At 39.5% G+C, this 24577-nt stretch overlaps 1 protein-coding gene across 8 annotated transcripts in view; it reads right to left on the reverse strand.

Moving 5' to 3' along the window:
* Positions 1-24577, reverse strand: part of KDM2A (lysine demethylase 2A) — a 105849-nt gene that overhangs the window by 58251 nt on the left and 23021 nt on the right. For 2 of the 8 annotated variants that reach the window (XR_013829600.1, XM_079930767.1), the window contains exon 1: positions 8958-9325. The exons of 3 other annotated variants lie outside the window; for them this stretch is intronic. Coding sequence is in view for 2 of the 5 variants with exons in the window: in XM_079930767.1 (XP_079786893.1) it covers positions 8958-9140 (183 nt within the window). In the remaining 3 variants the exon portion in view is untranslated. Of the gene's footprint in view, positions 1-8360; positions 8431-8957; positions 9326-12906; positions 12932-24577 lie in introns of those variants that run through there. 3 more of the 8 variants (XM_079930771.1, XM_079930768.1, XM_079930772.1) reach the window with 3 other exon arrangements.

Consider the following 24577-nt stretch of genomic DNA (forward strand, 5'->3'; position numbering starts at 1 on the left):
CATTAGCCAATGAACATCCATTGAGATTCAAATACTCCCTAAACACTCATGTTTACTGCCTGGTTTGTTTCTATAGCAACAGACACCCAGAATCCAGAAACAAAGATAATGTCTAGTTTTTTCACCATCTTCGGTAACTGATGCAACTGTAAGCCATTAGTATGATATGTGGCACAAGCCATGCCATTTCAGTTCCTAGAAGGTAAAGACTAGTGTATTCGTTAGGCAAAACAATTTGTAGAAAAAGAAAAAGCCCCTAGAAGTTTACCTTAAATCTAATGGGGAAGTAAGAGTGTGACCTTTCTGCCAGTCACTGAGAAAGGTACTGCAAACCTAAAAGGACAGCTTGTTCTGGAAAACACTAACTCTAGACATTTACTCAGTAAATGATATGAACCATTAAATGTGTCCCACATGCTGCTTCTCCTAAATTTTAGGTGAGTTTGGGGAGACAGCAAGCAGTCACTTGAAGCCAGATGATATTAGATAAATGTACCTATCTCCAGTCTTGCTATATTCCTCTAATCAGGATGCTTTTCTCTATGGCCCTCCTCTCTGGAGCTATGATTAATGTTTTGATTCACAGACAAAGATCAATCTCTTCACCAACACATGACCTCTTTCAAACTGTCAAACTTGAGATTTAGAGGAGTCATGAAATTTCATGTTTAGGAACAGAAGCTCTGGAAGGAACTGGCAAAAGATGAAGAGCTGGTATTTTAAACTGTCCCCCACAAACACATATACTCCTCCCCTTTCCCACTACCATGATTATATTATAATCCTGCCAAGACCTTTTTCCTTCTCATCTTTCAGTCACTCATTTGTGCCACCCAAGGAAGGTTAAAGCACAGAAAACTATGTCTTCACTTCTGAATTTACCTAGAAATGTTAGTGTAAGAGTGGTAAACTGACCCATAGCATTGAGAAGCCCAAGAGCAAAAGGAATACTTAGATAAAGCAGTTATACTCAAGCTATGAGAGAAACCAATAATGCAAATTAATGACCACATATTTGCTAACTTCTCCAGACATCTAAAACATTACCAATCACCTTCAACCAAGTGAACAATCTTAGAAAATTCACCTTCAGATATGACCCTATTTATTATTATTTTTAGCAAAACTACATAATGAGAACAAAGGAACTGGAGTCAGAGTGGGTGTGGGCCTGGTCTAAGTACCGGTACTTTGAGCTTCAAATTCCTGAAGCTTCCATTTTCTTGTGTGACAATGTCAAGACTTTCACTTAATGCACAGGATTGTGGTGAGGTTTAAATGAGAACATATGCACAAGTACTCTGCAAACTGTAAAGCGTCCCATACATAAAAAAAGGTTGAATGTAGTAGTGGCAGAGTCTAGGGTTCAAATAATGGTTCTGCCTCTCACTGTACATGAGCTACTTTAATAATTAAAATAGAAGCCATCACACAGGACTGTATGAGGATTAAGTGAGATAAAAGACGTGAAGTAGCCAGCACATGTCCAAAAAATATTAGCAACTATGGTTTTGAACAGGAATCAACACTGGACTGGGAAACAAACTATCTTTCCCAAAAAGAGCGGTTTATGCGGCTAGAGACAAGTCATACCTCACATGCCTTTTCTCAAACAGCATTAAACATCAGATAAGATTTTTTCCTCCCTTATCATCCCAAGTGGCAAAGCTTCTAATAAGTTTCCTAAGTCTATCCCTTTCACGAGCTCTTTTATGTTTTCACCATCTCTATCTCCTTACATCAAATATCTAATCCTAGGGATGAAATTTCAGGAAATGCAGCACCTGTACCCTCTCCATCCCCACACTGTCAGCAATTTAATATGAAGTGGTCATTGCTGGAAGGTGTTATTTGGGAGAAGCCTAAAAGTCTAAGTGGTAGAGCTGGCTCTACTGTTGTTGATTTCTGGGTAGCAGGAACTTAAAGGAATGGTCATATGTGAACAGGGGAAGTGCGGAGCCAGAAGATAGAAGAGCTATGTGCTTATATAAGAACAAGTTTTTGGACGTTAAGACAGAGAGAAGGCTGAAGACAGACTAAAGGAGAAAAGAGAACTGACCAACAAAACTAGAAGGTTTAGAACACAGTTCAATTCTTGACATAAAATAAATTTCACACCTCCCTGCCTGTGTTGCTCTAAAATCTCAGAAAGTGCTATAGAAGTAATCATGTACATTTACAGAAAACAACAATTAAATCATCTATTGCTATGATTCTCTTGTATTGTTCGGATGTAATGAAAGAAAACCCTGGTGAAAAGTATACAATTATGTTAGAATTTTATACTGCCAAGAGAAAGGGCAATAACCAAATAAACTGAAATGATTTAATAAATTGTAATTCATCCTTCACTATACTTGTTAGGAAGCTTGTTTAGTAGTGGAAGGAAGTTCCTGAGAGAGACAGAGTAAAGAATCAAAACAGGGACCTAAAAAGCTCTTTTCCCACCATCATCCTCATAGAGATTCTAAGCCTGTGTGTCCCACAGCCTTTGTACTAGGACTTACAGGACTTACATGTCCTGAGTACTTACTATAGGCTGAGTTCTGTCCAAGACAGAACAGAAGTAACTAGAAGAGAGCGGCTATTTTCAAGAAGCTCATAATTTCTTTGGAAAACAGAACCCACTTAATTAAGAAAAGACTAGAGGCACAGGCAAGAGCAGAATGAGAACGAGAACTTAAGAGTAGGTTTAGACAATCCAATTTCACACAGGTGCGTGTTGCTATGAAATGCTACAGCTAAATATCAATGTGACTAGATGTTACTACATTTTCTATCATAATAATAGGTAACATATGAATGCTTCCTTGTGCTAAGCATTTTTGAGCCCATTTTTCTAGCTCATTCATAATCCTCACAACAACCCTATGAAGACAGTAAAATGCCAATTTTAGTTATGAAGAAAGAATCAAAAAGGTTGGGTAAGAAGCCAGGATTACTCAACATGTAGCTGAGCTGGGACTCAAATACAGCCAACTATCATTGAAAAAAGCCTATATTCTAAGTCAAACTCAACAGAAGCAGAAAGTAAAATGGTGGTTGCTAGGGATTGGGGGAAGGAAGAAACAGGGAGTTGCTGTTCAGTGTGTATAAAGTTTCAGTTATGCAAGATGATCTGTTGCACAACACTGTGCTTATAATTAACAATATTGCACATTTAAAAACTTGTTGAGAGGGCTTCCCTGGTGGCGCAGTGGTTAAGAATCTGCCTGCCAATGCAGGGGACACGGGTTCAAGCCCTGGTCCAGGAAGATCACACATGCCGTGGAGCAACTAAGCCCATGCACCACAACTACTGAGCCCACGTGCCGCAACCACTGAAGCCCGTTTGCTTAGAGCCCATGCTCTGCAACAAGAGAAGCCACCGCAATGAGAAGCCCGCGCACCGCAAGGAAGAGTACTCCCTGCTCGCCGCAACTAGAGAAAGCCCGCGCGGCAGCAACGAAGACCCAACACAACCATAAATTAAATAAATAAATAACAATAAAAAAAATAAAAACTTGTTGAGTACAGATCTCAGGTTATATATATATATATATATATATTTCTTAACCACACAAAAAAAGTGCGACTCCCCTTCTGCAAAAAAAACACAGACAAAAAATAAAACGAAACAAGCCTACATTCTTACCCCTATGCCAGAAGTTCTCGAACTTTTTGGTTTCAGGAATCCCTTACACTCTTAAAAATTACTGAGGACCCCAAAAAGCTTTTGTATATGTGGGTTACATAGGTCAATATTTAGTGATTACAAATTAAAATGGAAGAATTTTCTAAGTATATAATTGCAAAACAAGACAATGTCTTGTATTTCCACAAAGGCTCAAGGAAAACTTCAGGATTTCACTGGACCACAATGAAGTTACAGAGATTACAGCAGTTATAATCAAACACTAGCTAGTAAGAGCACAATATGAGTACTGAAAACTGAGTTAATCTCTGAAAAAACACATTTAAATCCTACTACTTTACAAAATTTTAGAAAACACAAGAATACACAAATACACACTCTATTAACCCTGAGAGTGATGTCATCACACATCATGTAAGTTCTGGAAAACTCCACTGTATTTCTGGAAAATCTCCACTGATTAGTGAATGAGACAGAAAAAGGCAAATAACATCTCAGTATTACTATGAAAATAGTTTTGACTTCACAGATCCCTATACATAAAAGAATCCTGAGTATATATCATACTGTGGGAACCACTGTTCCACACCAATCTTCTTTAAATCATGGGTCATAAAAATCAATGTAGGTCAGATATGCATTTTAAAATGAAATAATAGAATAGAATGAAATGGAGAGTATAAGAAAACACAGTAGGCTAAGTACCATTTCCTGAAACTGCTGTTAAAATTATGTACACCCATGTGTATGAGTGTACTAGGTCCTAACAGAAAATGTATTTCCTGGACTTCCCTGGTGGCGCAGTGGTTAAGAATCCACCTACTAAAGCAGGGGACATGGGTTTGAGCCCTGGTCCAGGAAGTTCCCACATGCCGCGGAGCAAGGAAGTCCGTGCGCCACAACTACTGAGCCTGCACTCTAGAGCCCATGAGCCACAACTACTGAGCCTGTGTGTCACAACTACTGAAGCCCGTGCGCCTAGAGCCTGTGCTCAACAAGAGAAGCCACCGCAATGAGAAGCCCATGCACCACAACGAAGAGGGGCCCCTGCTTGCCGCAACTAGAGAAAGCGTGCAGCAACAAAGACCCAATGCAGCCAAAAATAAAATAAATTAAAATTAAAAAAAAGAAAATGTATTTCCTACTGCAGCTCAGTCAAACACTGAAAAACACTGTACAACACACTAATTTCCCTATATTACTGCCAAAGCAGAGGCTATACACACATAACCTACAATCTGTATACTAAAAACTGATAATTTGTTATAAGCTAGACATTCTCCAACATGAAGGCAAATAAAGGTTTCAGGTGGATACAATTTCTATAAATTGAATAAAGTCACAGGTCACCTCACCACGCTATCACGCTGTTGCCACAGCCACCACTAAAGCTTTCCTACCACCTTTGCTTCCACAGTCAGTTCAGGTAAATAGGAAGGCAAGAGTTATCCAAGCTCCATCAGCCACAAATAAAGGTGCTCTTCCCTTCCCTCTAAACAGAGCTCTTGCTCTTAATCACAGGTTGACTTCCTAAATGAAGGGCCTGCCTTCAGAGCAAACTGGTCAACAATCACTTTGCTGCTGGCGTTATGGTTACTGCTCTCATCCTGAATCTATACGATTTCATGGGTCAAAACAGCAGCATTCAGACAATGGTTCAAGTTGTAGATCTCTCTCTGTATCCTGGCAAAGGCAGGTCTGCATCTGGCGAACTGCAACAAATGGAAACAGCAGACAGTGAAAGGCAGAGCCTGTCTGCACCAACAGCTGAAGCTCCACCCACAGCCTGGGCACAATCCAGGACACCCAGAGATCTCAACAATGATCTCCCTGAGAGCCTACAAAGACAAACTCTACTGGAGGCAGTGAATGAGACATAACATCACTGCCTCTTCCTCTCTACCAGAACTGAACTGCAGAATTTTCTCTCAGAAACAGTTTCTCTCTCAATTAGTCCAAACAGACTAACAAAAGCCTGATGAAAATTATCAGCAAAAAGGCAGTGAGGCAGGACTGAGTTCAGTGATGCATCATAATGGCATATACTTTTAAAAAATTGTAGTAACATACACATAATGCAAGATTTATCATTTTAACCATTTTTAAATATACAGTTCAGTGGCATTAAGTACATTCACGTTATTATGCAACCAACACCACTATCCTTCTCCAGCCAGGAGTTTTACATCATCCCATACTGCAACTCTACACTTACTGGCATATACGTTTTCAATGACCCTATTTTTCTGATATCAGCCTACCCTAAGTTCCAAGTGCACCCCGTCCAAGAATAGACCCAATCCCACTACTGTCTTCAAACTTGGAGGGGAAAAGGCAAATTCTGTGAGAGCAGAAATCTTTCTTTTTACTGCTGCCTCCCAAGAATCTAGCACATGCCTGACAAATACAGATTCAAATATTCATCTGTTACATGGCCAAAGTTATCCCTAGAGTACTTACTAATTGCAAAGGGAAAAATATACCTTTACAATGGAAAGATCTGCTGGTTACCACCTTAACCAGTCTTAACCATCACTACCAGTGGGACAACCTAGCACTGTGTACCTTCTGACTTGATACAATTTGAAGTGCTCAATCATCCAGGAAGCATCCTTGCCAAAATGTTTAACATGAATCTAATCCTCTAGACTCAAGTTCTAGTTGATGAGGAATAGTTTAGGAAAACAAATTAAAGTACACAATGAGGAAAGAGACAAATCCAGAATGTAGGGCTTTTTAAAAGACAATGTCACTCACATGAGTACAGTCAACTGATCTTTGACAAAGGACCAAGGGCAATTCAACATTTTCCTGTGGAACAGACAGTCTTTTCAATAATTGGGGCTAAAACAACTAGACAGTCAACGTACAAGAAAAAAAAATACAATCACTGACCTTATACCTTTCACAAAAATAAACTCAAAATGGATCATAGACCTAAATGTAAAACACAAAACTATAAAACTTCTAAAAGATAATATGAAAACACCGAGGTGACCTTGGGTTTGGCAATGAGTTTTAAGATACGTACCAAAAGCAAAATCCATGAAATAAAAATGTTATGTTGGGCTGCATTAAAATCAAAAACTTCTGCTCTGTGAAAGACACTCTTTTAAGAGAATAAAAAGAGAAATCACAGACTGGGAAATAACATCCACAAAAAGAGTTGAAGACTTAGTCCACACAGAAAAACCTGCACACAAACATTTACAGCAGTTTTACTCAGAACTGTCAAAACCTGGAAGCAACTAAGATGTCCTTCAACAGGTGACTGGATAAACTAATTATGGTATAGCCATACAATGGAGTATTATTCAGCAATAAAAAGAACTATCAAGACACAGAGACATGGAGGAAACTTAAATGCTTATTACTAAGTGAGAGAAGCCAGTCTGAAAAGGTTGCAATACTGTATTTGGATTCTAACTACATGACATTCTAGAAAAGGCAAAACTATGGAGATAATAAAAACATCAGTAGCTGCTGGTGTGAGAGGGAGGAGGAGAGATGACTAAGTGGAGCACAGCAGATTTTCAGGGCAGTGAAAACCATTCTGTATGATACTGTAATGGTGGACACATGACATTATGCATTTGTCAAAACCCACAGAACTATAAACACAAAGGGTGAACCCTAATATAAACTATGGACTTCAGGTGATAATGTTGTGTCAGTGTAGATTCATCAACTGTAACAAATGTAACACACCGATGGGGACTTCCCTGGTGGCGCAGTGGTTAAGAATCTGCCTGCCAATGCAGGGGACACAGGTTCGAGCCCTGGTCCGGGAAGATCCCACACGCCGCGGAGCAACTAAGCCTGAGCACCGCAACTACTGAGCCCGTGTTCCCTAGAGCCTGCACGCCACAACTACTGAGCCCACACGTCTACAGCCCATGCTCTGCAACAAGAGAAGCCACTGCACTGAGAAGCCCACTCACCGCAACTGAGCTCACACGCCACAACTACTGAAGCCCGCGTGCTCTAGGGCCCACGTGCCACAGCTACAGCACTCGCATGGTGCAACTACTGAAGCCTGAGAGCCTAGAGCCCATACTCCGCAACAAGAGAAGCCGCCACAATGAGAAGCCTACGCACTGCAACAAAGAGTAGCCCCTGCTCGCCGCAACTAGAGAAAGCCCCAGTAACGAACCCCCAACGCAGCCCCCCCAAGAAAACAGAAACACGGGGTTTCCCTGGTGGCGCAGTGGTTGAGAGTCCGCCTGTCGATGCAGGGGACACGGGTTCGTGCCCTGGTCCGGGAAGATCCCACATGCCGCGGAGCGGCTGGGCCCGTGAGCCATGGCCGCTGAGCCTGCGCATCCGGAGGCTGTGCTCCGCAACAGGAGAGGCCACAACAGTGAGAGGCCCACGTACCGCAAAACAAACAAACAAACAAAAAAAAACATGTTGAGTAGAAGCCTGACACTAAAGGTCACATGTTATATTATTCTGTTCATATGAAACATCCAGAATAGGTTAATCTACAGGAAAAGAGAGTGAACTAGTACTTACCAGGAGCTGAAAGGAGGGGTATACTGCTTAACAGTACGGGGTTTCCTTCTTGGATGTTTAAAATGTCTTGGAACTAGATAGAATGTACTGAATGTACTAAACGTCAATGCAGTGCATACTTTAAAATGGTTAATGGTTAATTTTATGTTATGAGAATTTACCTCAATTAAGAAAAAATGATATGGGAAAAAAATGTAAAAACTATTCTTACCTAGCGGGCTGTACAAAAACAGGTGGCTAGCCAGGCTTGACACAAGGGTTGTAGTATGTCAACCTCTATCCTAGATTAAAAGAGACTAAAGAGTCATAATTAAACGTAAATCATAAGCTTGGACTGAATCCAGAATTTTTAAAAGTCAGGAAAAAGCTATTTAGGAAAATGTGAATATTAGATATCAGGGAACTATTGTTATTTTCTTAGGTTATGACAATAGATTTGTCATAAGGTCATACCCTTATTGTTAGGAAAGACATGCTGAAATATTTAGGGGTGATAAATATGTGTCATGATGTGCAAATTACTTTCAAATAATTCAGCCTCAAAAAACTATATATAGAAACAACGTGGCAATTTTCAAAAAGCATTTGGGGACTCTAGGGGAAGAATATACAGATGTTCATTATATTGCTCTTTCAACTTTTCTGTATTAGAGCTTTTTCAAACTAAAGAAGTTTGGGAGCAACTTTATTTTGTGAAGGTAGAAAACTGGCTCTAGACAGCTGAATACAAAGGTTGACAACATATTAAGCCTAATGTCCCAAATTCCTTGGGAGTAAGGGCTTATGAGAACTGCACTGAGGAATATACCTGGTTCCAGGATCCTTTTCTGGGACAGAAAAGCATCGCTTTTCCAAGGACAGGCTTAATCAGGTAGGAAGATTGGTAGGACCCATTCCTTGTGGACATGGGTATAAGATGCACCATAAGCACTTGCAAGAGGAATTCCTGAAAAATAACACATGCACAAGTGCATGCATGTAACACACACATAAAAAAAATCTGGCACTGCAATCCTATATTCTCATTGACTTACAAAATTAAATTTCAAATGCTGTTTCCCCAGCCAAGGGAAAAAAATCTGACTATAAAAGTTAAATGATGGCTTAAATGTTCTTACTGAACTAAAATCACTCAATGTCTATGGAATGACCCACATGAAATTCTACAGCAAGTACGCATCCCTTGTGCAGGTTGTTCTAGACCAGCGGGCTCCAACAGAAAGTAATGTGAGCCACATATGTAATTTTTTTCTAGTAGCCATATTTTTAAGGTGAAATTAATTTTAATAATATATTTTATTTATTCCAAGAAATCATTTCACATGTAATCAATAATATCATTTCACTGTTATCATTATAAAAATTATTGAGATCTTTATTTTTTCATATTAAGTCTTCAGGGTTCATTGTGTATTTTACACTCACATCTCAAATTACACTAGCCACATTTCATGTGCTCAATAGCCAAATGTGGCCAGCGGCTTACTATGCTGAACAAAGCAATCTAGCTCTTAGAAGAAGCGACAGAAGCAAAGCTTAGAAAGTGAGCTACCAAGAAAGGGATTTAATGTATGTATATGAATCTCCAAAATCAACAAATGCTGGAATTGTTCTATATTTACATATGATAATCAGCCAAACAACCATTTACCAAGGTTTAATTTACAAACTAAACTCAATCCCTGCTCTGGTACCCTCCACGATATCCTCTAAGCAAAGGGGGTTATCACATCTCCATGTGGGCAGGGGAGACTTTACTCCACATCCTCTACACACATACCGGGTGGGCCTGGGAGTTCTGTCCCTTGGCTTTCATTACTAGGTTCAGTCTGAAGACTAGGATGAAAAAAGAAAAAGGTGCTAATGGTTAGAATTAGCACCATTTTCCCTTGGCATTTGTCTTTGTCTACTAACCCCTTCCCCCATTGTTTTGTCCAACTGACCTCCAATTCCCCAGAGAAGAGAGATCATGTCAAATCCATATTCTCCAACTCTTAGATTCCTGCTGCCAAAGTAACTGTGGCCTCTTCCTCTTGACATTCCCTTACTTTAAAAAGAAAATTCTGCCAGAAAGTGGCTTTAGGAGAGCAACTAACATCACTTCAAGATCAATCTCTTTCCATAAGTGGCCTAGAATCCACTTCCCAATGTCTATTTCAAAAATACCATAGGTAACAAAAAAATAATTTAAATATACTTAGGATCAATGATATACAAATAGTAGTTCAATTACTCTTCCCTACTATCCTCCCTCAAATGTCTCCCTTGCCCCACGAAGATGAGAGCAAATTTTTCACATTTTTGAAAAAAGGAAACATCATTTCTTACTTGTCAGACTAACAAACAGTATCTTTGATCCCCAACTGTAGAACTTCAGGTAAACGGAGAGACAGTGAATTTCATAAGTTCTAATCTTTTATTGGTCTTTTAGCAAATGTGTATTTTTGAGCTAAATGACTGAAACTATATTTCTTATTTCTTCCAGCTTCTTCCCTTGAATAAACCTTTCCAGGGTTATAAGAATTCTAGGACTTCCCTGGTGGCGCAGTGGTTAAGAATCCGCCTGCCAATGCAGGGGACACGGGTTTGAGCCCTGGTCTGGGAAGATCCCACATGCCGCGGAGCAACTAAGCCCATGCGCCACAACTACTGAAGCCCGCGAGCCTAGAGCCTGCGCTCTGCAACAAGAGAAGCCACCAAAATGAAAAGCCCGCGCACCGCAACGAAGAGTAGCCCCCACTTGCCGCAACTAGAGAAAGCCCGTGTGCAGCAACGAAGACCCAATGCAGACAAAAACTAAATTAATAATAATAAAAAAGAATTCTGTAATTTGGCCTAAGATCTGACACTACATTAAAAATTGTTGAATTCTGGGCTTCCCTGGTGGCGCAGTGGTTGAGAATCTGCCTGCTAATGCAGGGGACACGGGTTCGAGCCCTGGTCTGGGAGGATCCCACATGCCGCGGAGCAACTAGGCCCGTGAGCCACAACTACTGAGCCTGTGCATCTGGAGCCTGTGCTACACGAGAGGCCGCGATAGTGAGGCCCGCGCACCGCGATGAAGAGTGGCCCCCACTTGCCACAACTAGAGAATGCCCTCGCACAGAAATGAAGACCCAACACAGCAAAAATAAATTAATTAATAAACTCCTACCAACATCTAAAAAAAAAAAAAAGTCTTAAAAAAAAATTGTTGAATTCTGCTATCCTTTGTTTACTGAGCTTATAAAATACAGATTCTAATAACCAGTACTTGTAATATATACGAAATTACTAACTCACTATCTTTTTATATATCTATGAAGTAGAAAATATATATACCTGTGTATTATTTGTGTACATGTGTGCGCGTGTGCATGTGTATGTGTGTTTAAAGGCAAAGAAGATGACATGGAAGGATACATGACTTGATAAAATAGTTACTTCTGGGGAAGGGATTGGGACTAGAGCCGTTTAAGGGGCTCTTTAGCCTTATCTATAATACTTTATATAATAATGTGTTCCTATTCTATTTGTATAATTAAAAACCGGTCAGGGGGCTTCCCTGGTGGCGCAGTGGTTAAGAATCCGCCTGCCAATGCAAGGGACATGGGTTTGAGCCCCGGTCCGGGAAGATCCCACATGCCTTGGAGCAACTAAGCCTGTGCGCCACAACTACCAAGCCCACGTACCACAACTACTGAAGCCCGTGTGCCTAGAGCCCATGCTCTGCAACAAGAGAAGCCACCAAAATGAGAAGCCCGCGCACTGCAACGAAGAGTAGCTCCCACTCACCACAACTAGAGAAAGCCCGTGTGCAGCAACAAAGACCCAATGCGGCCAAAAATAAAATAAAATAAATAAATTTTAAAAAGAAAAAAAAAGTCAGATTTGAAATATGTAGAACTAGCTGGTTATATAACTTAAGTTCTGAAAATTATAACAGATACCATTCATTCAAAGTTCATTGTTTGCAGTCTATATTCATTACCCCATTAAATCCTCAAACAACTCTAAAAAGGCAAGTATCATTATTACCCCCAATTTAGAAATGAGTAAATTGAGACTCAGAGAGGTTAAGAAGTGCCCTGTTTAAGGTCACACAAATGTCAGGGCCTGGAAGGGACCCCAAAACCACACTAAAGCAAATCCATAGGGAATTTGACAGATTAGTTATAGCCTTGCTAAGGGAATATTCAGTTAATTCAGGAGTAAAGAGAAAACACTTTTTAACTTTTGCTATTGTTAAAGAAAAAAATTTGCTTATTTATCTGCCAGATTCAGTAAACGAAGCTATAAGACCACTTTGTGGTATTTCTTGACTGGCTTACTAACTCCGCTGATCGTGGCGGCAGCGTCCTGAACCTATTGAAAGTTTGAGAGATTTAAGTAGAGCTGTAGTGACAAGCCATGTACCACCAGCTCCCACCTCAGCTCTTTTGGTTAATTCTAAGCAAAGTACAGCAAATAAATTCAGCTGGATTGCACTTTAGGGTGTGGATTATTTGTTTCTGACAAAGGAAAAACCCTATGATTTGAGTTTTAACTACCAAAACCCCCATAATTTTCTTAAAGGACAACAACAATGACAAGTATTTGTACCAACTATAACTGATCTAGTAAAAATTAAGTTAATCAACTGATACGTGTGTATTCAGTCAATTTACATTACCACTAGAAGATCAGCTAGAAGTCTTGCTACAAGAATCTCTAATGTAAGGGAAATATATACAGTGTCTCCGAAGCTCATGATCCTTGAAATCCTCTTTCCTTCTTACCTTAATCAAGTTTAGCTAGGTTCACTGACTCCTGAAATCCAGTGAAGGGCATCTCTTTTAACCTGACCTTTCCCAGGATGGAACAAGAGCTGTGGTTAAGCCTGGATGAAATATAAATAAGATTTATCTCCACTCTCAAATGCCAAGTCTTCCATACAGCATTGTTTTTAAGTTGATTACATACTCTGGACTTATACGTCAGACACTTTCACAAATCTTAGTTCTATTTCAAGTTCCGTATCTGGTTCAGGAAATTTTTACTGCCAGTGCTACAAATTAACTTTAGTCCTGGGTGAGATTCTGAGGGAGTTTCAAACATATTAACCTAATTCCAAATGAAATAAAAAAGCTATGTACCTTTAAAAGCTTTTATAAAACATTTTTATACTCAAGTTAAGAAATCAATAGATAAAACCCACTAAAATGACGGAGAAAAGCATGGCATTATAGTTTATAACCAATATTTTTTTATAAACAATATTAAACTGAAGAGTTTTCTACAGCAAAAAAAAAAAGAGAATAAATGGTTATTTTCCATCCACCATTTCAATATTGCTCATTCTGTATTCAGTGGCTTCGGTTTATATTACACATGCTGTTTCAAGTTCCTTTCCTAAACTCTGTTCCCAGTTCTACCACCTTTCCTTACAAATGATGACCTCATGACTTACTCTATAAAGAACATCAAAACTTTAAAACGTAGCAATTATAGTTTTTCTTCCCCACGATGTTGGGCCAACCCTTGCCTCTTTCATCCTACCCCCATTATCAAGGTACCTTCTCACCCTCTCACTGGGTCTCAGTAAATTCACTCAAATTTCAAGACGACTAAGTTCTAAAATGTGCCTTTTTTTTTTTTTTTTTTTTTGCAGTATGCGGGTCTCTCACTGTTGTGGCCTCTCCTGTTGAGGAGCACAGGCTCCGGACGCGCAGGCTCAGTGGCCACGGCTCACGGGTCTAGCCGCCCCGCGGCATGTGGGATCTTCCCGGACCGGGGCACGAACCCGTGGTCCCCTGCATCGGCAGGCGGACTCTCAACCACTGCGCCACCAGGGAAGCCCCTAAGATGTGCCTTTTGTGCTTTACTTTCTAAAATTATTTCTCTGGCTCTCTGTCCTCACCAGTTTAAGATCCACCATTTCCAGAGAAGCCATTATTTAATTCTGATTCTTGAATATCTATCATCACAATCACCCAGCTCTATCTATTTATAACCATAAAATAACTCTTCTCTTTTCTTTGCCACTGTATCAGTAGATCTTAAATTCTGTCTTCTCCTGAAAGTTTCTGCAATTGAGTGCTATATTCTGATTACTGATTATTTATTATTTAAAAAGAAAACTCAGAAAGGTTTAACAGGCCAAATGTGTGCGTGTGTGTTGTGCTGTGTTCTACTAGAGAACAATTAGAATACAGAACAGTGCCTTTGACATACTTCAGAGTACACAGTTCAAAAGTAATTTAGCGGGCTTCCCTGGTGGCGCAGTGGTTGAGAGTCTGCCTGCCGATGCAAGGGACACGGGTTCGTGCCCCCGTCCGGGAAGATCCCACATGCCGCAGAGCAGCTGGGCCCATGAGCCTGCGCGTCCGGAGCCTGTGCTCCGCAGCAGGAGAGGCCACAACAGTGAGAGGCCCGCGTACCGCAAAAAAAAAAAAAAATTTAGGAACTGCAAAGTTATCATAAAAGAATAAAAGCTCAGCAGTGCCTTTGAACTTTTTCTCTTCTTTGGAGATCACCTATTATCTCTTACAGTGAAAAATACGTTATTTGTTTAATTTTCTAAATTTTTGGTAATAAACTTTTAAAGATATCAATAAAAGTATACCACAGCAAGGACAATAAACGGATGATTAGCAAAAAGTTGTTGGGAATCTCAAAGTACCATCCCACAAATTATTTTCTAATTACAAAGGAGAAAACACATTTTTAAAGGAAAGATATGACAGTCGCACCTGTAACAAAGTGATCAAACATAGCAATGCCAAAAATGAGACAACCTGAAACTGTCTCCTGGTATGATGCAATAAATAAACACAGGCAGTGACCTTTGTAGTATTTTTGCCAATGTGTTTAACCTGAAGCTAATCACCTAAAGCCCCATAAACTTATTTCTAAAGTGCTCCTTTCTGATGTTTTAGTCTCAGTTTAGTCACGATCAAAGGGACTCTGGTGGAGCGCCAACAACCACCATGAAAAACGGGGTAGCAGAATGAGTAGGTCTGGGGCCAGGCAGACCTAAGTTTGAATCCTGGAACTGTTACTTACTAAGCCTACATAAGCCCTGAGCCTCAGTTTCCCCCTCTATAAAATGAGGTTATATAAAATACTACCAATTTCAGAGATTGTTACAAGGATTAAACGGCATATCTAATAATGTAAAATATCTAAAATACTGCCTGGCATATTAGAGCGATTCAGCAAATGTTGGTTACCCTATCATACCATATATTGTTCTCTATGTCATGATTAACAAAGAACTTTTATATACATACAGTGTCTCATCATCTGATGCTCCCTGTAAATAACAGCTACAAGTCACTAAAAGTGAATACAATGACATAAATCTTCCTGCAAGGAGTTATTAATCTTTTAACATTATAAAAATGGAAGGATTTGCATTCATTCACACATGACCCCCTTTTTTTTTTTTTTTTTGCGGTACGCGGGCCTCTCACTGTTGTGGCCTCTCCTGTTGCGGAGCACAGGCTCCAGACGCACAGGCTGAGCGGCCACGGCTCACGGGCCTAGCCACTCCGCGGCATGTGGGATCTTCCTGGACCGGGGCACGAACACGTGACCCTGCATCGGCAGGCGGACTCTCAACCACTGCGCCACCAGGGAAGCCCCCACACATGCTCTTTTTACTGGTAGTACTTGTTTTCCACAATCCCATATGCCCAAATTTCAGTAGTCACACTTTAGTTAAATAACATCAGTCTCCCAACAACATCGTTCAAACTTCAGTTACCATGGTATATGAACCACAAGTAGCTGCATAAAGTACAAATTTTTTTAAACATCTTTATTGGAGTATAATTGCTTTACAATGGTGTGTTAGTTTCTGCTTTATAACAAAGTGAATCAGCTATACATATACATATAACCCCATATCTCCTCCCTCTTGCATCTTCCGCCCACCCTCCCTATCCCACCCCTCTAGTTGGTCACAAAGCACAGAGCTGATCTCCCTTCGCTATGTGGCTGCTTCCCACTACCTATTTATTTTACATTTGGTAGTATATGTAAGTCCATGCCACTCTCTCACTTTGTCCCAGCTTACCCTTCCCCCTCCCTGTGTCCTCAAGTCCATTCTCTACATCTGCGTCTTTATTCCTGTCCTGCCCCTAGGTTCAAGTACAAATTTTACTGCTAGTTCTTCACTCCAGAATGGCTGTGTAAGTGAAGATGTGCATTGTGATCAGTGACCAATCACATCACTTCTTTCAAAGTCTGTTAGTGATGAGTCACTGGGCATGCTATTCAGTTCACACACAAACAGCACAGCGTGTAGCTGTGTTGACTCCTAGTCTCCAGTAATAAACCCATGTGACATTTTATAAAAATGGATAATCAAAAAAGGGAACTGGCCTACAGAGATAAAAATGAAGCAAAGATGTAAAAAGTGGTAATGCTGAAAGTAAAATCTGAATAGAAAATAAACAGAGTTAACATGCATCAGAGGAGCTTAGTACTGGCAAACTTATCAACATACACATAAGGAAAGTGATGATGATGATGATGATGAAAAGGATAAGGATGTCCCAGAGGAACTGACACCAGCAAAAAAAAAAAAGGAACTCTCAATGATATTTCATGACATTGAAAGTACAAAGGATAGGGAGCACAAATATATGGACACCAAGGGGGAAAGTGGCGGGGGCGGGGGAGGGTGTGGTGGTGGTGTGATGAACTGGGAGATTGGGATTGACATATGTACACTTATATGTATAAAACAGATAATTAATAAGAACCTGCTGTATAAAAAAAATAAATTTAATTTAATTTAAAAAAAAAACAACAACAAAGGATATGGGCTTCCCTGGTGGTACAGTGGTTGAGACTCCGCCTGCCAATGCAGGGGACGCGGGTTCAATCCCTGGTCCAGGAAATCCCACATGCCACGGAGCAACTAAGCCCGTGCACCACAACTACTGAGCCTGTGCTCTAGAGCCTGTGAGCCACAACTACTGAAGCCTGCGTGCCTAGAGCCCATGCTCTGCAACAAGAGAAGCCACCACAATGAGAAGCCTGCGCACCACAACGAAGAGTAGCCCCCGCTCGCCACAACTAGAGAAAGCCCACACGCTGCAATGAAGACCCAACACAGCCAAAAATAAATAAAGAAAAAAAAAGAATAATAAAAAAAGAAAAAAAAGAATAAAGAATAAATAAAATAAAAAATAATAATAAATAAATAAATAAGAATAAATTTAAAAAAAAAGGAAGTACAAAGGATAAAATGCTGGAAGCCAAGGCATCCAAAAGACGTTTGCTCCATATCTTAAAGTTATAGGACAAGAAGCAGGCAAACACTGCTCAAACTACTCTTGATAAATTTTAACAAAGATATAGAACACTTCAATATTCAATGTTTCTAATGCTTTAGATTACAGTGTATCAAATAAATACTAGTTTTACTTTTTCGTTTCCTCATACCAACAATGAAATTGTTTTTAATATTTTGACAAAAATTTTAAAGGGCACATCATAACTTTTCCCATTGGTCATCTTGCATGGCCTTAGTCTTCATGGTCGTTTTTATAGTCCTACACTACCATGCAAAGTGGGGACTGCTTGTGGATATATACAAGAGTGTGTGTGTGTGTGTGTATACAGGTGTGGAATTTTTGTTTATTTCTTTATTGAAGTCTGGTTGATTTACAATGTTGTGTTAGTTTCTGGTATATAGCAAAGTGATTCACTTATATATACATATTCTTTCTCATATTCTTTTCCATTATGGTGTTATTACAGGATATTGAATATAGTTCCCAATGCTATACAGTAGGACCTTGTTATTTATCTCTTTTATATATAACAGTTTGTATCTGCCTAATTTATCCCTCCCCCACCTTCTTTCCCTTTTGGTAACCATAAGTTTGTTTTCTGTGTCCATGAGTCTGTTTCTGTTTCATAGATAAGTTCATTTGTGTCATTCTTTAGATTCCACATGTAAGTGATATCATATGGTATTTCTTTCTCTTTCTAACTTACTTCACTTAATATGATAATCTCTAGGTCCATCCACGTTGCTGCAAATGGCATTATTTCATTCTTTTTTGGGGGGGCACGCCACGCAGCTTGCAGGACCTCAGCTCCCCGACCAGGGATTGAACCCAGGCCATGGCAGTGAAAGGGTTGAATCCTCACCACTAGGCCATCAGAGAACTCCCCATTAGTTCATTCTTTTTTGTGGCTGAGTAATATTCCACTGTGCCTATACACCACATCTTTAGCCATTCATCTGTCGATGGACATTTAGGTTGCTTCCATGTCTTGGCTATTGTAAATAGTGCTGCTGTGAACACTGGGGTGCATTTATCTTTTCTAATTATAGTTTTCTCCAGATATATGCCCAGTAGTGAGATTGCTGGATCATATGGCAACTCTATTTTTAGTTTTTTAAGGAACCGCCATACTGTTTTCCACAGTGGCTGCACCAATTTACATTCCACAGCTGTGTATTTTTTTCCCCACTTACTCCCAAACCATCTGAGAGTAAGTTGTATATACGATGGCCCTTTACTCCTAAATACTTAAGTGTGCATTTCCTAAGAATAAGGATTTTTTTTTTTAACCACACCACAGACCAGGTGTCAGTAAATTCTGTAAGTTACTTTTTAAGAACCTATCTACTCTTTAGGAATAAAAGATGGAGTCTATGCCTGCTGTTCAATGTCAAAGATAGCAGCTGTGAAATGTATAAATTAGTTTTTCAGATGTAATATCTTTCAGGCAATTATATAGTTTAAATTTGCAGTTTAAGACATTGTCAATAGTAAAAGTAAATGAATAAAAATAAAGTAAATGGATAAAGAAAACTTCCTAAAGCTAGTCAAATATTCAATTCAATAAGTTTTAATACTCCTTAGGTATATAGGGAATAAAAAATAAATTTTTATAATCTTCACTTTAAAATATGATACAATCCTTTCAGGAATTCAGCAATCACAAGTGAAACATCATGACACTACACAAAAATGCTAAATTAAATACACAATAGGGTTTAAGTATACGGTACAAAAAAAAATCTGTCACTAGTAGATAAAGAGAGAATTATATTCAATCGAATTCATTATATTCTAATCATCTCCCATGTGCCAGACATTGTCAATTTTCTGGTAAATAAGACGGTAATGGTTCCTGCCCTCAGAATCTAGAGAGAGTAAGTAGAAAGACAATCAGGGTATTATTTGTTATGACAGCAGAAAAATCTAATGTTAAAGAAACAGGGAGAAGAGGTACCTTATCTAGCAGGAAAAGAAACAGATGTCAAAATTTTCCCAAAGGATGTAACATCTAAGCTGAAATCTGAAGGATAAATCAAATTCGAGAGAGGAAGGAAAGTGTTCAACTCAGAACTGCATACGCAAAGGCCCCAAGGTAAAATAGGCCAGAGAACTTCAAGAAAAAGAAAGTAGTAGCTGAGTACAGTATCATTTTCAGGTAATGGGAAAAGAGAAAGGGAGAATAAGGTGTAATGGAAAGAAATTCAACCCGAAGTAAAAAGACCTGGTTTCCAAGCTTTGCTCTACCACTTATTAGTTGTATAACTTTAGGACAAGTCTTTTTACCTCTCTGGGCCTCTATTTCCTAATGAGCAAAATGAGGACACTACCATATTTCCCCTCAAAGGGTTACCTCAAAGATCAAGTTTTAAAAAGCATGTAACAAACCATAAAACAAACAAAAAAAATTATTTAAAAAATTCTGTTAAAAAAAAAAAAAAAAAATTCTGTTCACCAAAATACACCATTAAAAAAATAAAATAAGTCACAGATTGGATAAAAATATTTGCAGCATGTAAGTCTAACAAAGGACTTGTATCCAAATATATAAAGAACTACAAATCAACAATTAAAAGATGAACAAATCAATAAAAAAGGGGGCAAAAGACTTGAACAGATACTTCATCAAAGATATACAAATGCTCAGTAAGCACATGAAAAGGTGCTCAACATTATTAGTTACCAGAGAAATACAAATTATAATCATGAGATACTATTTCACACTCACTAGAATCGCTAATGTCAAAAATGTTGGTAAGGGGACTTCCCTGGCGGTCCAGTGGTTAAGACTCCATGCTCCCAATGCAGGGGGCATGGGTTCCATCCCTGGTCAGGGAACTAAGATCCTGCTTGCCACATGGCGCGGCCAAAAAAAAACACAAAAAAACGTTGACAAGCATATGGAGCAAGTGGAGGTCTCATACACTGCTGGGGAAGTATAAAATGGAACAGCACTTTAAATAGTTTGGCAATTTCTTATAAAGTTATACATATATTTACCATATGACCCAGCAACCACTCTTTTGTATTTTCTCAAGAAAAAAATGAAAAACATGTCCACATCAAGACTTACACAAGAATATTTATCACAGCCTATTCATAATAGCTGAAAACTGAAAACCACCAAAGTGTCCATCAAAAGGAGAATAAACAAATTATGGTATATATACACAATGGAATATATTCAGCAATAAAAAGGAAAAAACTCTGGAAACACATGGACACAACTCAAAAACGTAATGTTAAGTGAAAGAAGCCCCTCACAGAAGAGCACATGCTGTGATTCTATATTTATGAAAACTGGCAAGTTTAGTCTATGGTGATAGAAGTCAGATATAGGGATGGAAGAGGACACTAAATACAAAGGGACACAAGGGAAATTTCCATGAAGATGGAAATGTTCTCTATCTATATCTTATTTTGAATAGTGACTACTCTGTCAAAACTCACCAAACTGGGGCTTCCCTGGTGGTGCACGCAGTGGTTGAGAGTCCGCCTGCCGACGCAGGGGACACGGGTTTGTGCCCCGGTCCGGGAAGATCTCACATGCCGCGGAGCAGCTGGGCCCGTGAGCCATGGCCGCTGAGCCTGCGCGTCCGGAGCCTGTGCTCCGCAACGGGAGAGGCCACAGCAGTGAAAGGCCCGCGTACCGCAAAAACAAAAAAAACAAAAAAAACAAAAAACCTCACCAAACTGAACACAAGACCTCTATATTTCATTATATGTTACATATATCTCAATTAAAAAAAACAACAACATGGATATACAATCAGCAAAATCCAGAAAGTGGGAAATTCTACAGGACAAGTGACCAGATCTTTCCACAAGACAAGAAAAAGAAAAGGGGGGAATAGTGACTTATAGGTTAAGAGAGTTTTCAGACACACATCAACCATACACAACATGTGGATGGACCTTGTCTGACTCATGATTCAAACAAACCAATCATTAAAAAAAAAAAAAAAAAAGGTAATTCCCTGATGGTCAAGTGGTTAAGACTCTGCACTCTCACTGCTGAGGGCCTGGGTTCTATCCCTGGTCTGGGAACTAAGATCCCACAAGCCGCGTGGCCAAAAACAAGAGGAAAAAAAAAAGAAAAACCATTAGGGAAATTTGAACAATGAAGGTATTAAGAAGTTGTTCATTTACTTTGATACTAGTAATGTTGTTTCTCATCCATGTTTTTTTTTGGCTGCGCTGGGTCTTCGTTGCTGCGCATGGGCTTTCTCCAGTTGCCGCGAGCGGGGGCTACTCTTCAGCGCCGTGCGCGGGCTTCTCATTGTGGTGGCTTCTCTTGTTGCAGAGCATGGGCTCTAGGTACGCGGGCTTCAGTAGTTCTGGCGCGTGGGCTCAGTGGTTGTGGCTCACCGGCTCAGTTGCTCCGTGGCATGTGGGATCTTCCCGGACCAGGGAAGAAAACTGGCAAATTTAGTCAAACCTGTGTCCTCTGTGTTGGCAGGTGGATTCTTAACCACTATGCCACCAGAGAAGCCCAGTAATGCTGCTATGCTTTTAAAAAGTCTATATATATTACAGAGCAACATGGATAAATCTCAAAATGTTGGGTAAAACAAGCCAGACACAAAATACGCACTGTATTATTCCAATTTTAAAAGTTCAAACTCATCTAAAACTAAATTATAACGCTAGAAGTCTCCATTGGGAAAGAAAAACAAACTAGTGACTCGGAGAGGCATGAGGAAGCTCCTGAGGTAGTGGCAATTCTAAATCTTGATGAGTGGTAGTTACAAGGGTATTTTCTGTGATCATGCACTGAACTAGAAATTTATGTTTTACATTCTTTTCTGTATGTGCTTTATATTTCACAAACAGTAAGTTTTACTAAAAACTCAGATATACATAACTGAAGGATGTTACAGATGAAATAAATTACTTAAATAAAAGTATCTGTGATTTAAGTTAAAATAATTGAGAGGGAGCGGAGGATACAGATGAAAGAGTTCCATATGTTGATAATCATTGCAGCTGGTGATGGAGCTCATTACACTATTGTTTATTTTGTGTATGTTTAAATTTTTCCATAGTAAGTTGTTTTTTTTTTTTTTTTTTTTTTTTGCGGTACATGGGCCTCTCACTGTTGTGGCCTCTCCCGTTGCGGAGCACAGGCTCCAGAGGCGCAGGCTCAGTGGCCATAGCTCACGGGGCCCAGCCGCTCCGCAGCATGTGGGATCTTCCCGGACCGGGGCACAAACCCGTGTCCCCTGCATTGGCAGGCGGACTCTCAACCACTGCGCCACCAGGGAAGCCCCACAGTAAGTTTTTTTAATGTTCATAACCTTAATTACTGTACTTGTAGGAATGATAAGGATATACTCAGAAACATAAAAAAATACATAAGTTCAGTGTATTTTTATTTTTTTATTTTTATTTTTTTTAATTTATTTTTTTTTTGCAGTACACAGGCCTCTCACTGTGGTGGCCTCTCCCATTGCGGAGCACAGGCTCTGGAAGTGCAGGCTCAGCGGCCATGGCTCACGGGCCCAGCCGCTCCGCGGCATGTGGGATCTTCCCGGACCAGGGCACGAACCCGTGTCCCCTGCATCGGCAGGCGGACTCCCAACCACTGCGCCACCAGGGAAGACCCTGTATTTTTATTTTTAATGCTCCCCAAAGGTAGATACAACCTAATGTTCGATAACAGAAATGGGCAAATAAACTACAGGAAATCACAGCATACCTTTAGTCACTAAAAACTCTTGTAAGATTTTTTAGTGACTGGAACATGATTATGATAAATTTAGAAAGCAAGATATAAAATGATATCAAGCATTATCCCAGCTACATAAAAATACTTTTATGCATGGGGAAAAAAAACTGGAAGGAGATATGCTAATGATGGTTAAGTTTAAGATTATGAGTGATTGTCTTGTATTTTTCACAACTAGCATGTGTAACTTTTATCACTAGACAGGGTAAAATCCTTTAAACTTCTTCCTCATTCACTCACCCAAAATATCAATTCTATCAAAGTTCAGGGAAGAAAGCAAAAACACTAATAAATTGTGGAAGAGTCATCAGTATTACATTCCAAAAGACTGATCAGTATGGGAAAGGGTAAACAAAATTTTACCCATGGGAAAATCCTATTTGAATTTTTCTCCATTCCTTTGTATTATTCCTGTATTTAATTACAATTTCAATAGGAGTCATATTAATCCCATAGTACAACTAACCAATAGACTATTTTTAGGATTTAATAGCATATAAAGAAGCATTATACCCAAAGGAACTTCTCCTTTTCAGAAACCGAATAGAGCCTATTTCACACGTAAGCCAGTGTGCCTAGTTTAAAGTCCTGTGGTAATGAACCTATCAGGCACCTGTGAAATGAACAGACAGGTTTTGATTCAAATGGACATGTGTCAGCTTGCCATTCTATTCCCATGAGAACTTTAGCAGAAGCTAAATTGATTAATATGGAATTTGATTTTAGCAGATTGATTGATTAATAGCAGAATTTGATTAATATGGGTGGGCATACATTAAGTCATTCAAATGATTATTACCATAGAACAAGATTGAGAAATTTTAGCCAATAGTTTTCGGTTTTCAAATGAGTCTTAAAAACCCACCAATAAAGTCATCAAATTAAGGAGCTGTATCCAGGTGATTAGAAAACTCTCAATCCATAAAAAATGAGAGAAGGCCTAGAGATGTGATGTATTCCCAGATCTAAAACTACCACCACCACCCACTTGACACTTGACCATGGCACTATAAACTCCCATTCTACTTTTACCCAGTGAAAGTAGAGTTCATTGGCTCATGGCTGGTAACTGAGAGCTCCTCACAGTTCCAACCTGACTTAGGATGGCAAAGTATCAACAGGGGCTTTCCCAAATGTGCTGTTAGAATGGCCACATGGATTCCATGAAGGGAGAAACTCAAGAGAAATATAATTTATTTACAATTATAAAAATTCTTAACAAACAAAGTTTATAGAATTTTAAAAACAGAATCTGGAAGAATTTTATATCATATATGAAGAACTGGTAAAAAAACTTAAAAAGAAGTAACAGGGGCTTCCCTGGTGGCACAGTGGTTGAGAGTCCGCCTGCCGATGCAGGGGACACGGGTTCGTGCCCCAGTCCAGGAAGATCCCACATGCCATGGAGCGGCTGGGCCCGTGAGCCATGGCCGC

This window comes from Stenella coeruleoalba (assembly GCF_951394435.1).
Source record: "Stenella coeruleoalba genome assembly, chromosome: 8".
Lineage (NCBI taxonomy): Eukaryota > Metazoa > Chordata > Mammalia > Artiodactyla > Delphinidae > Stenella > Stenella coeruleoalba.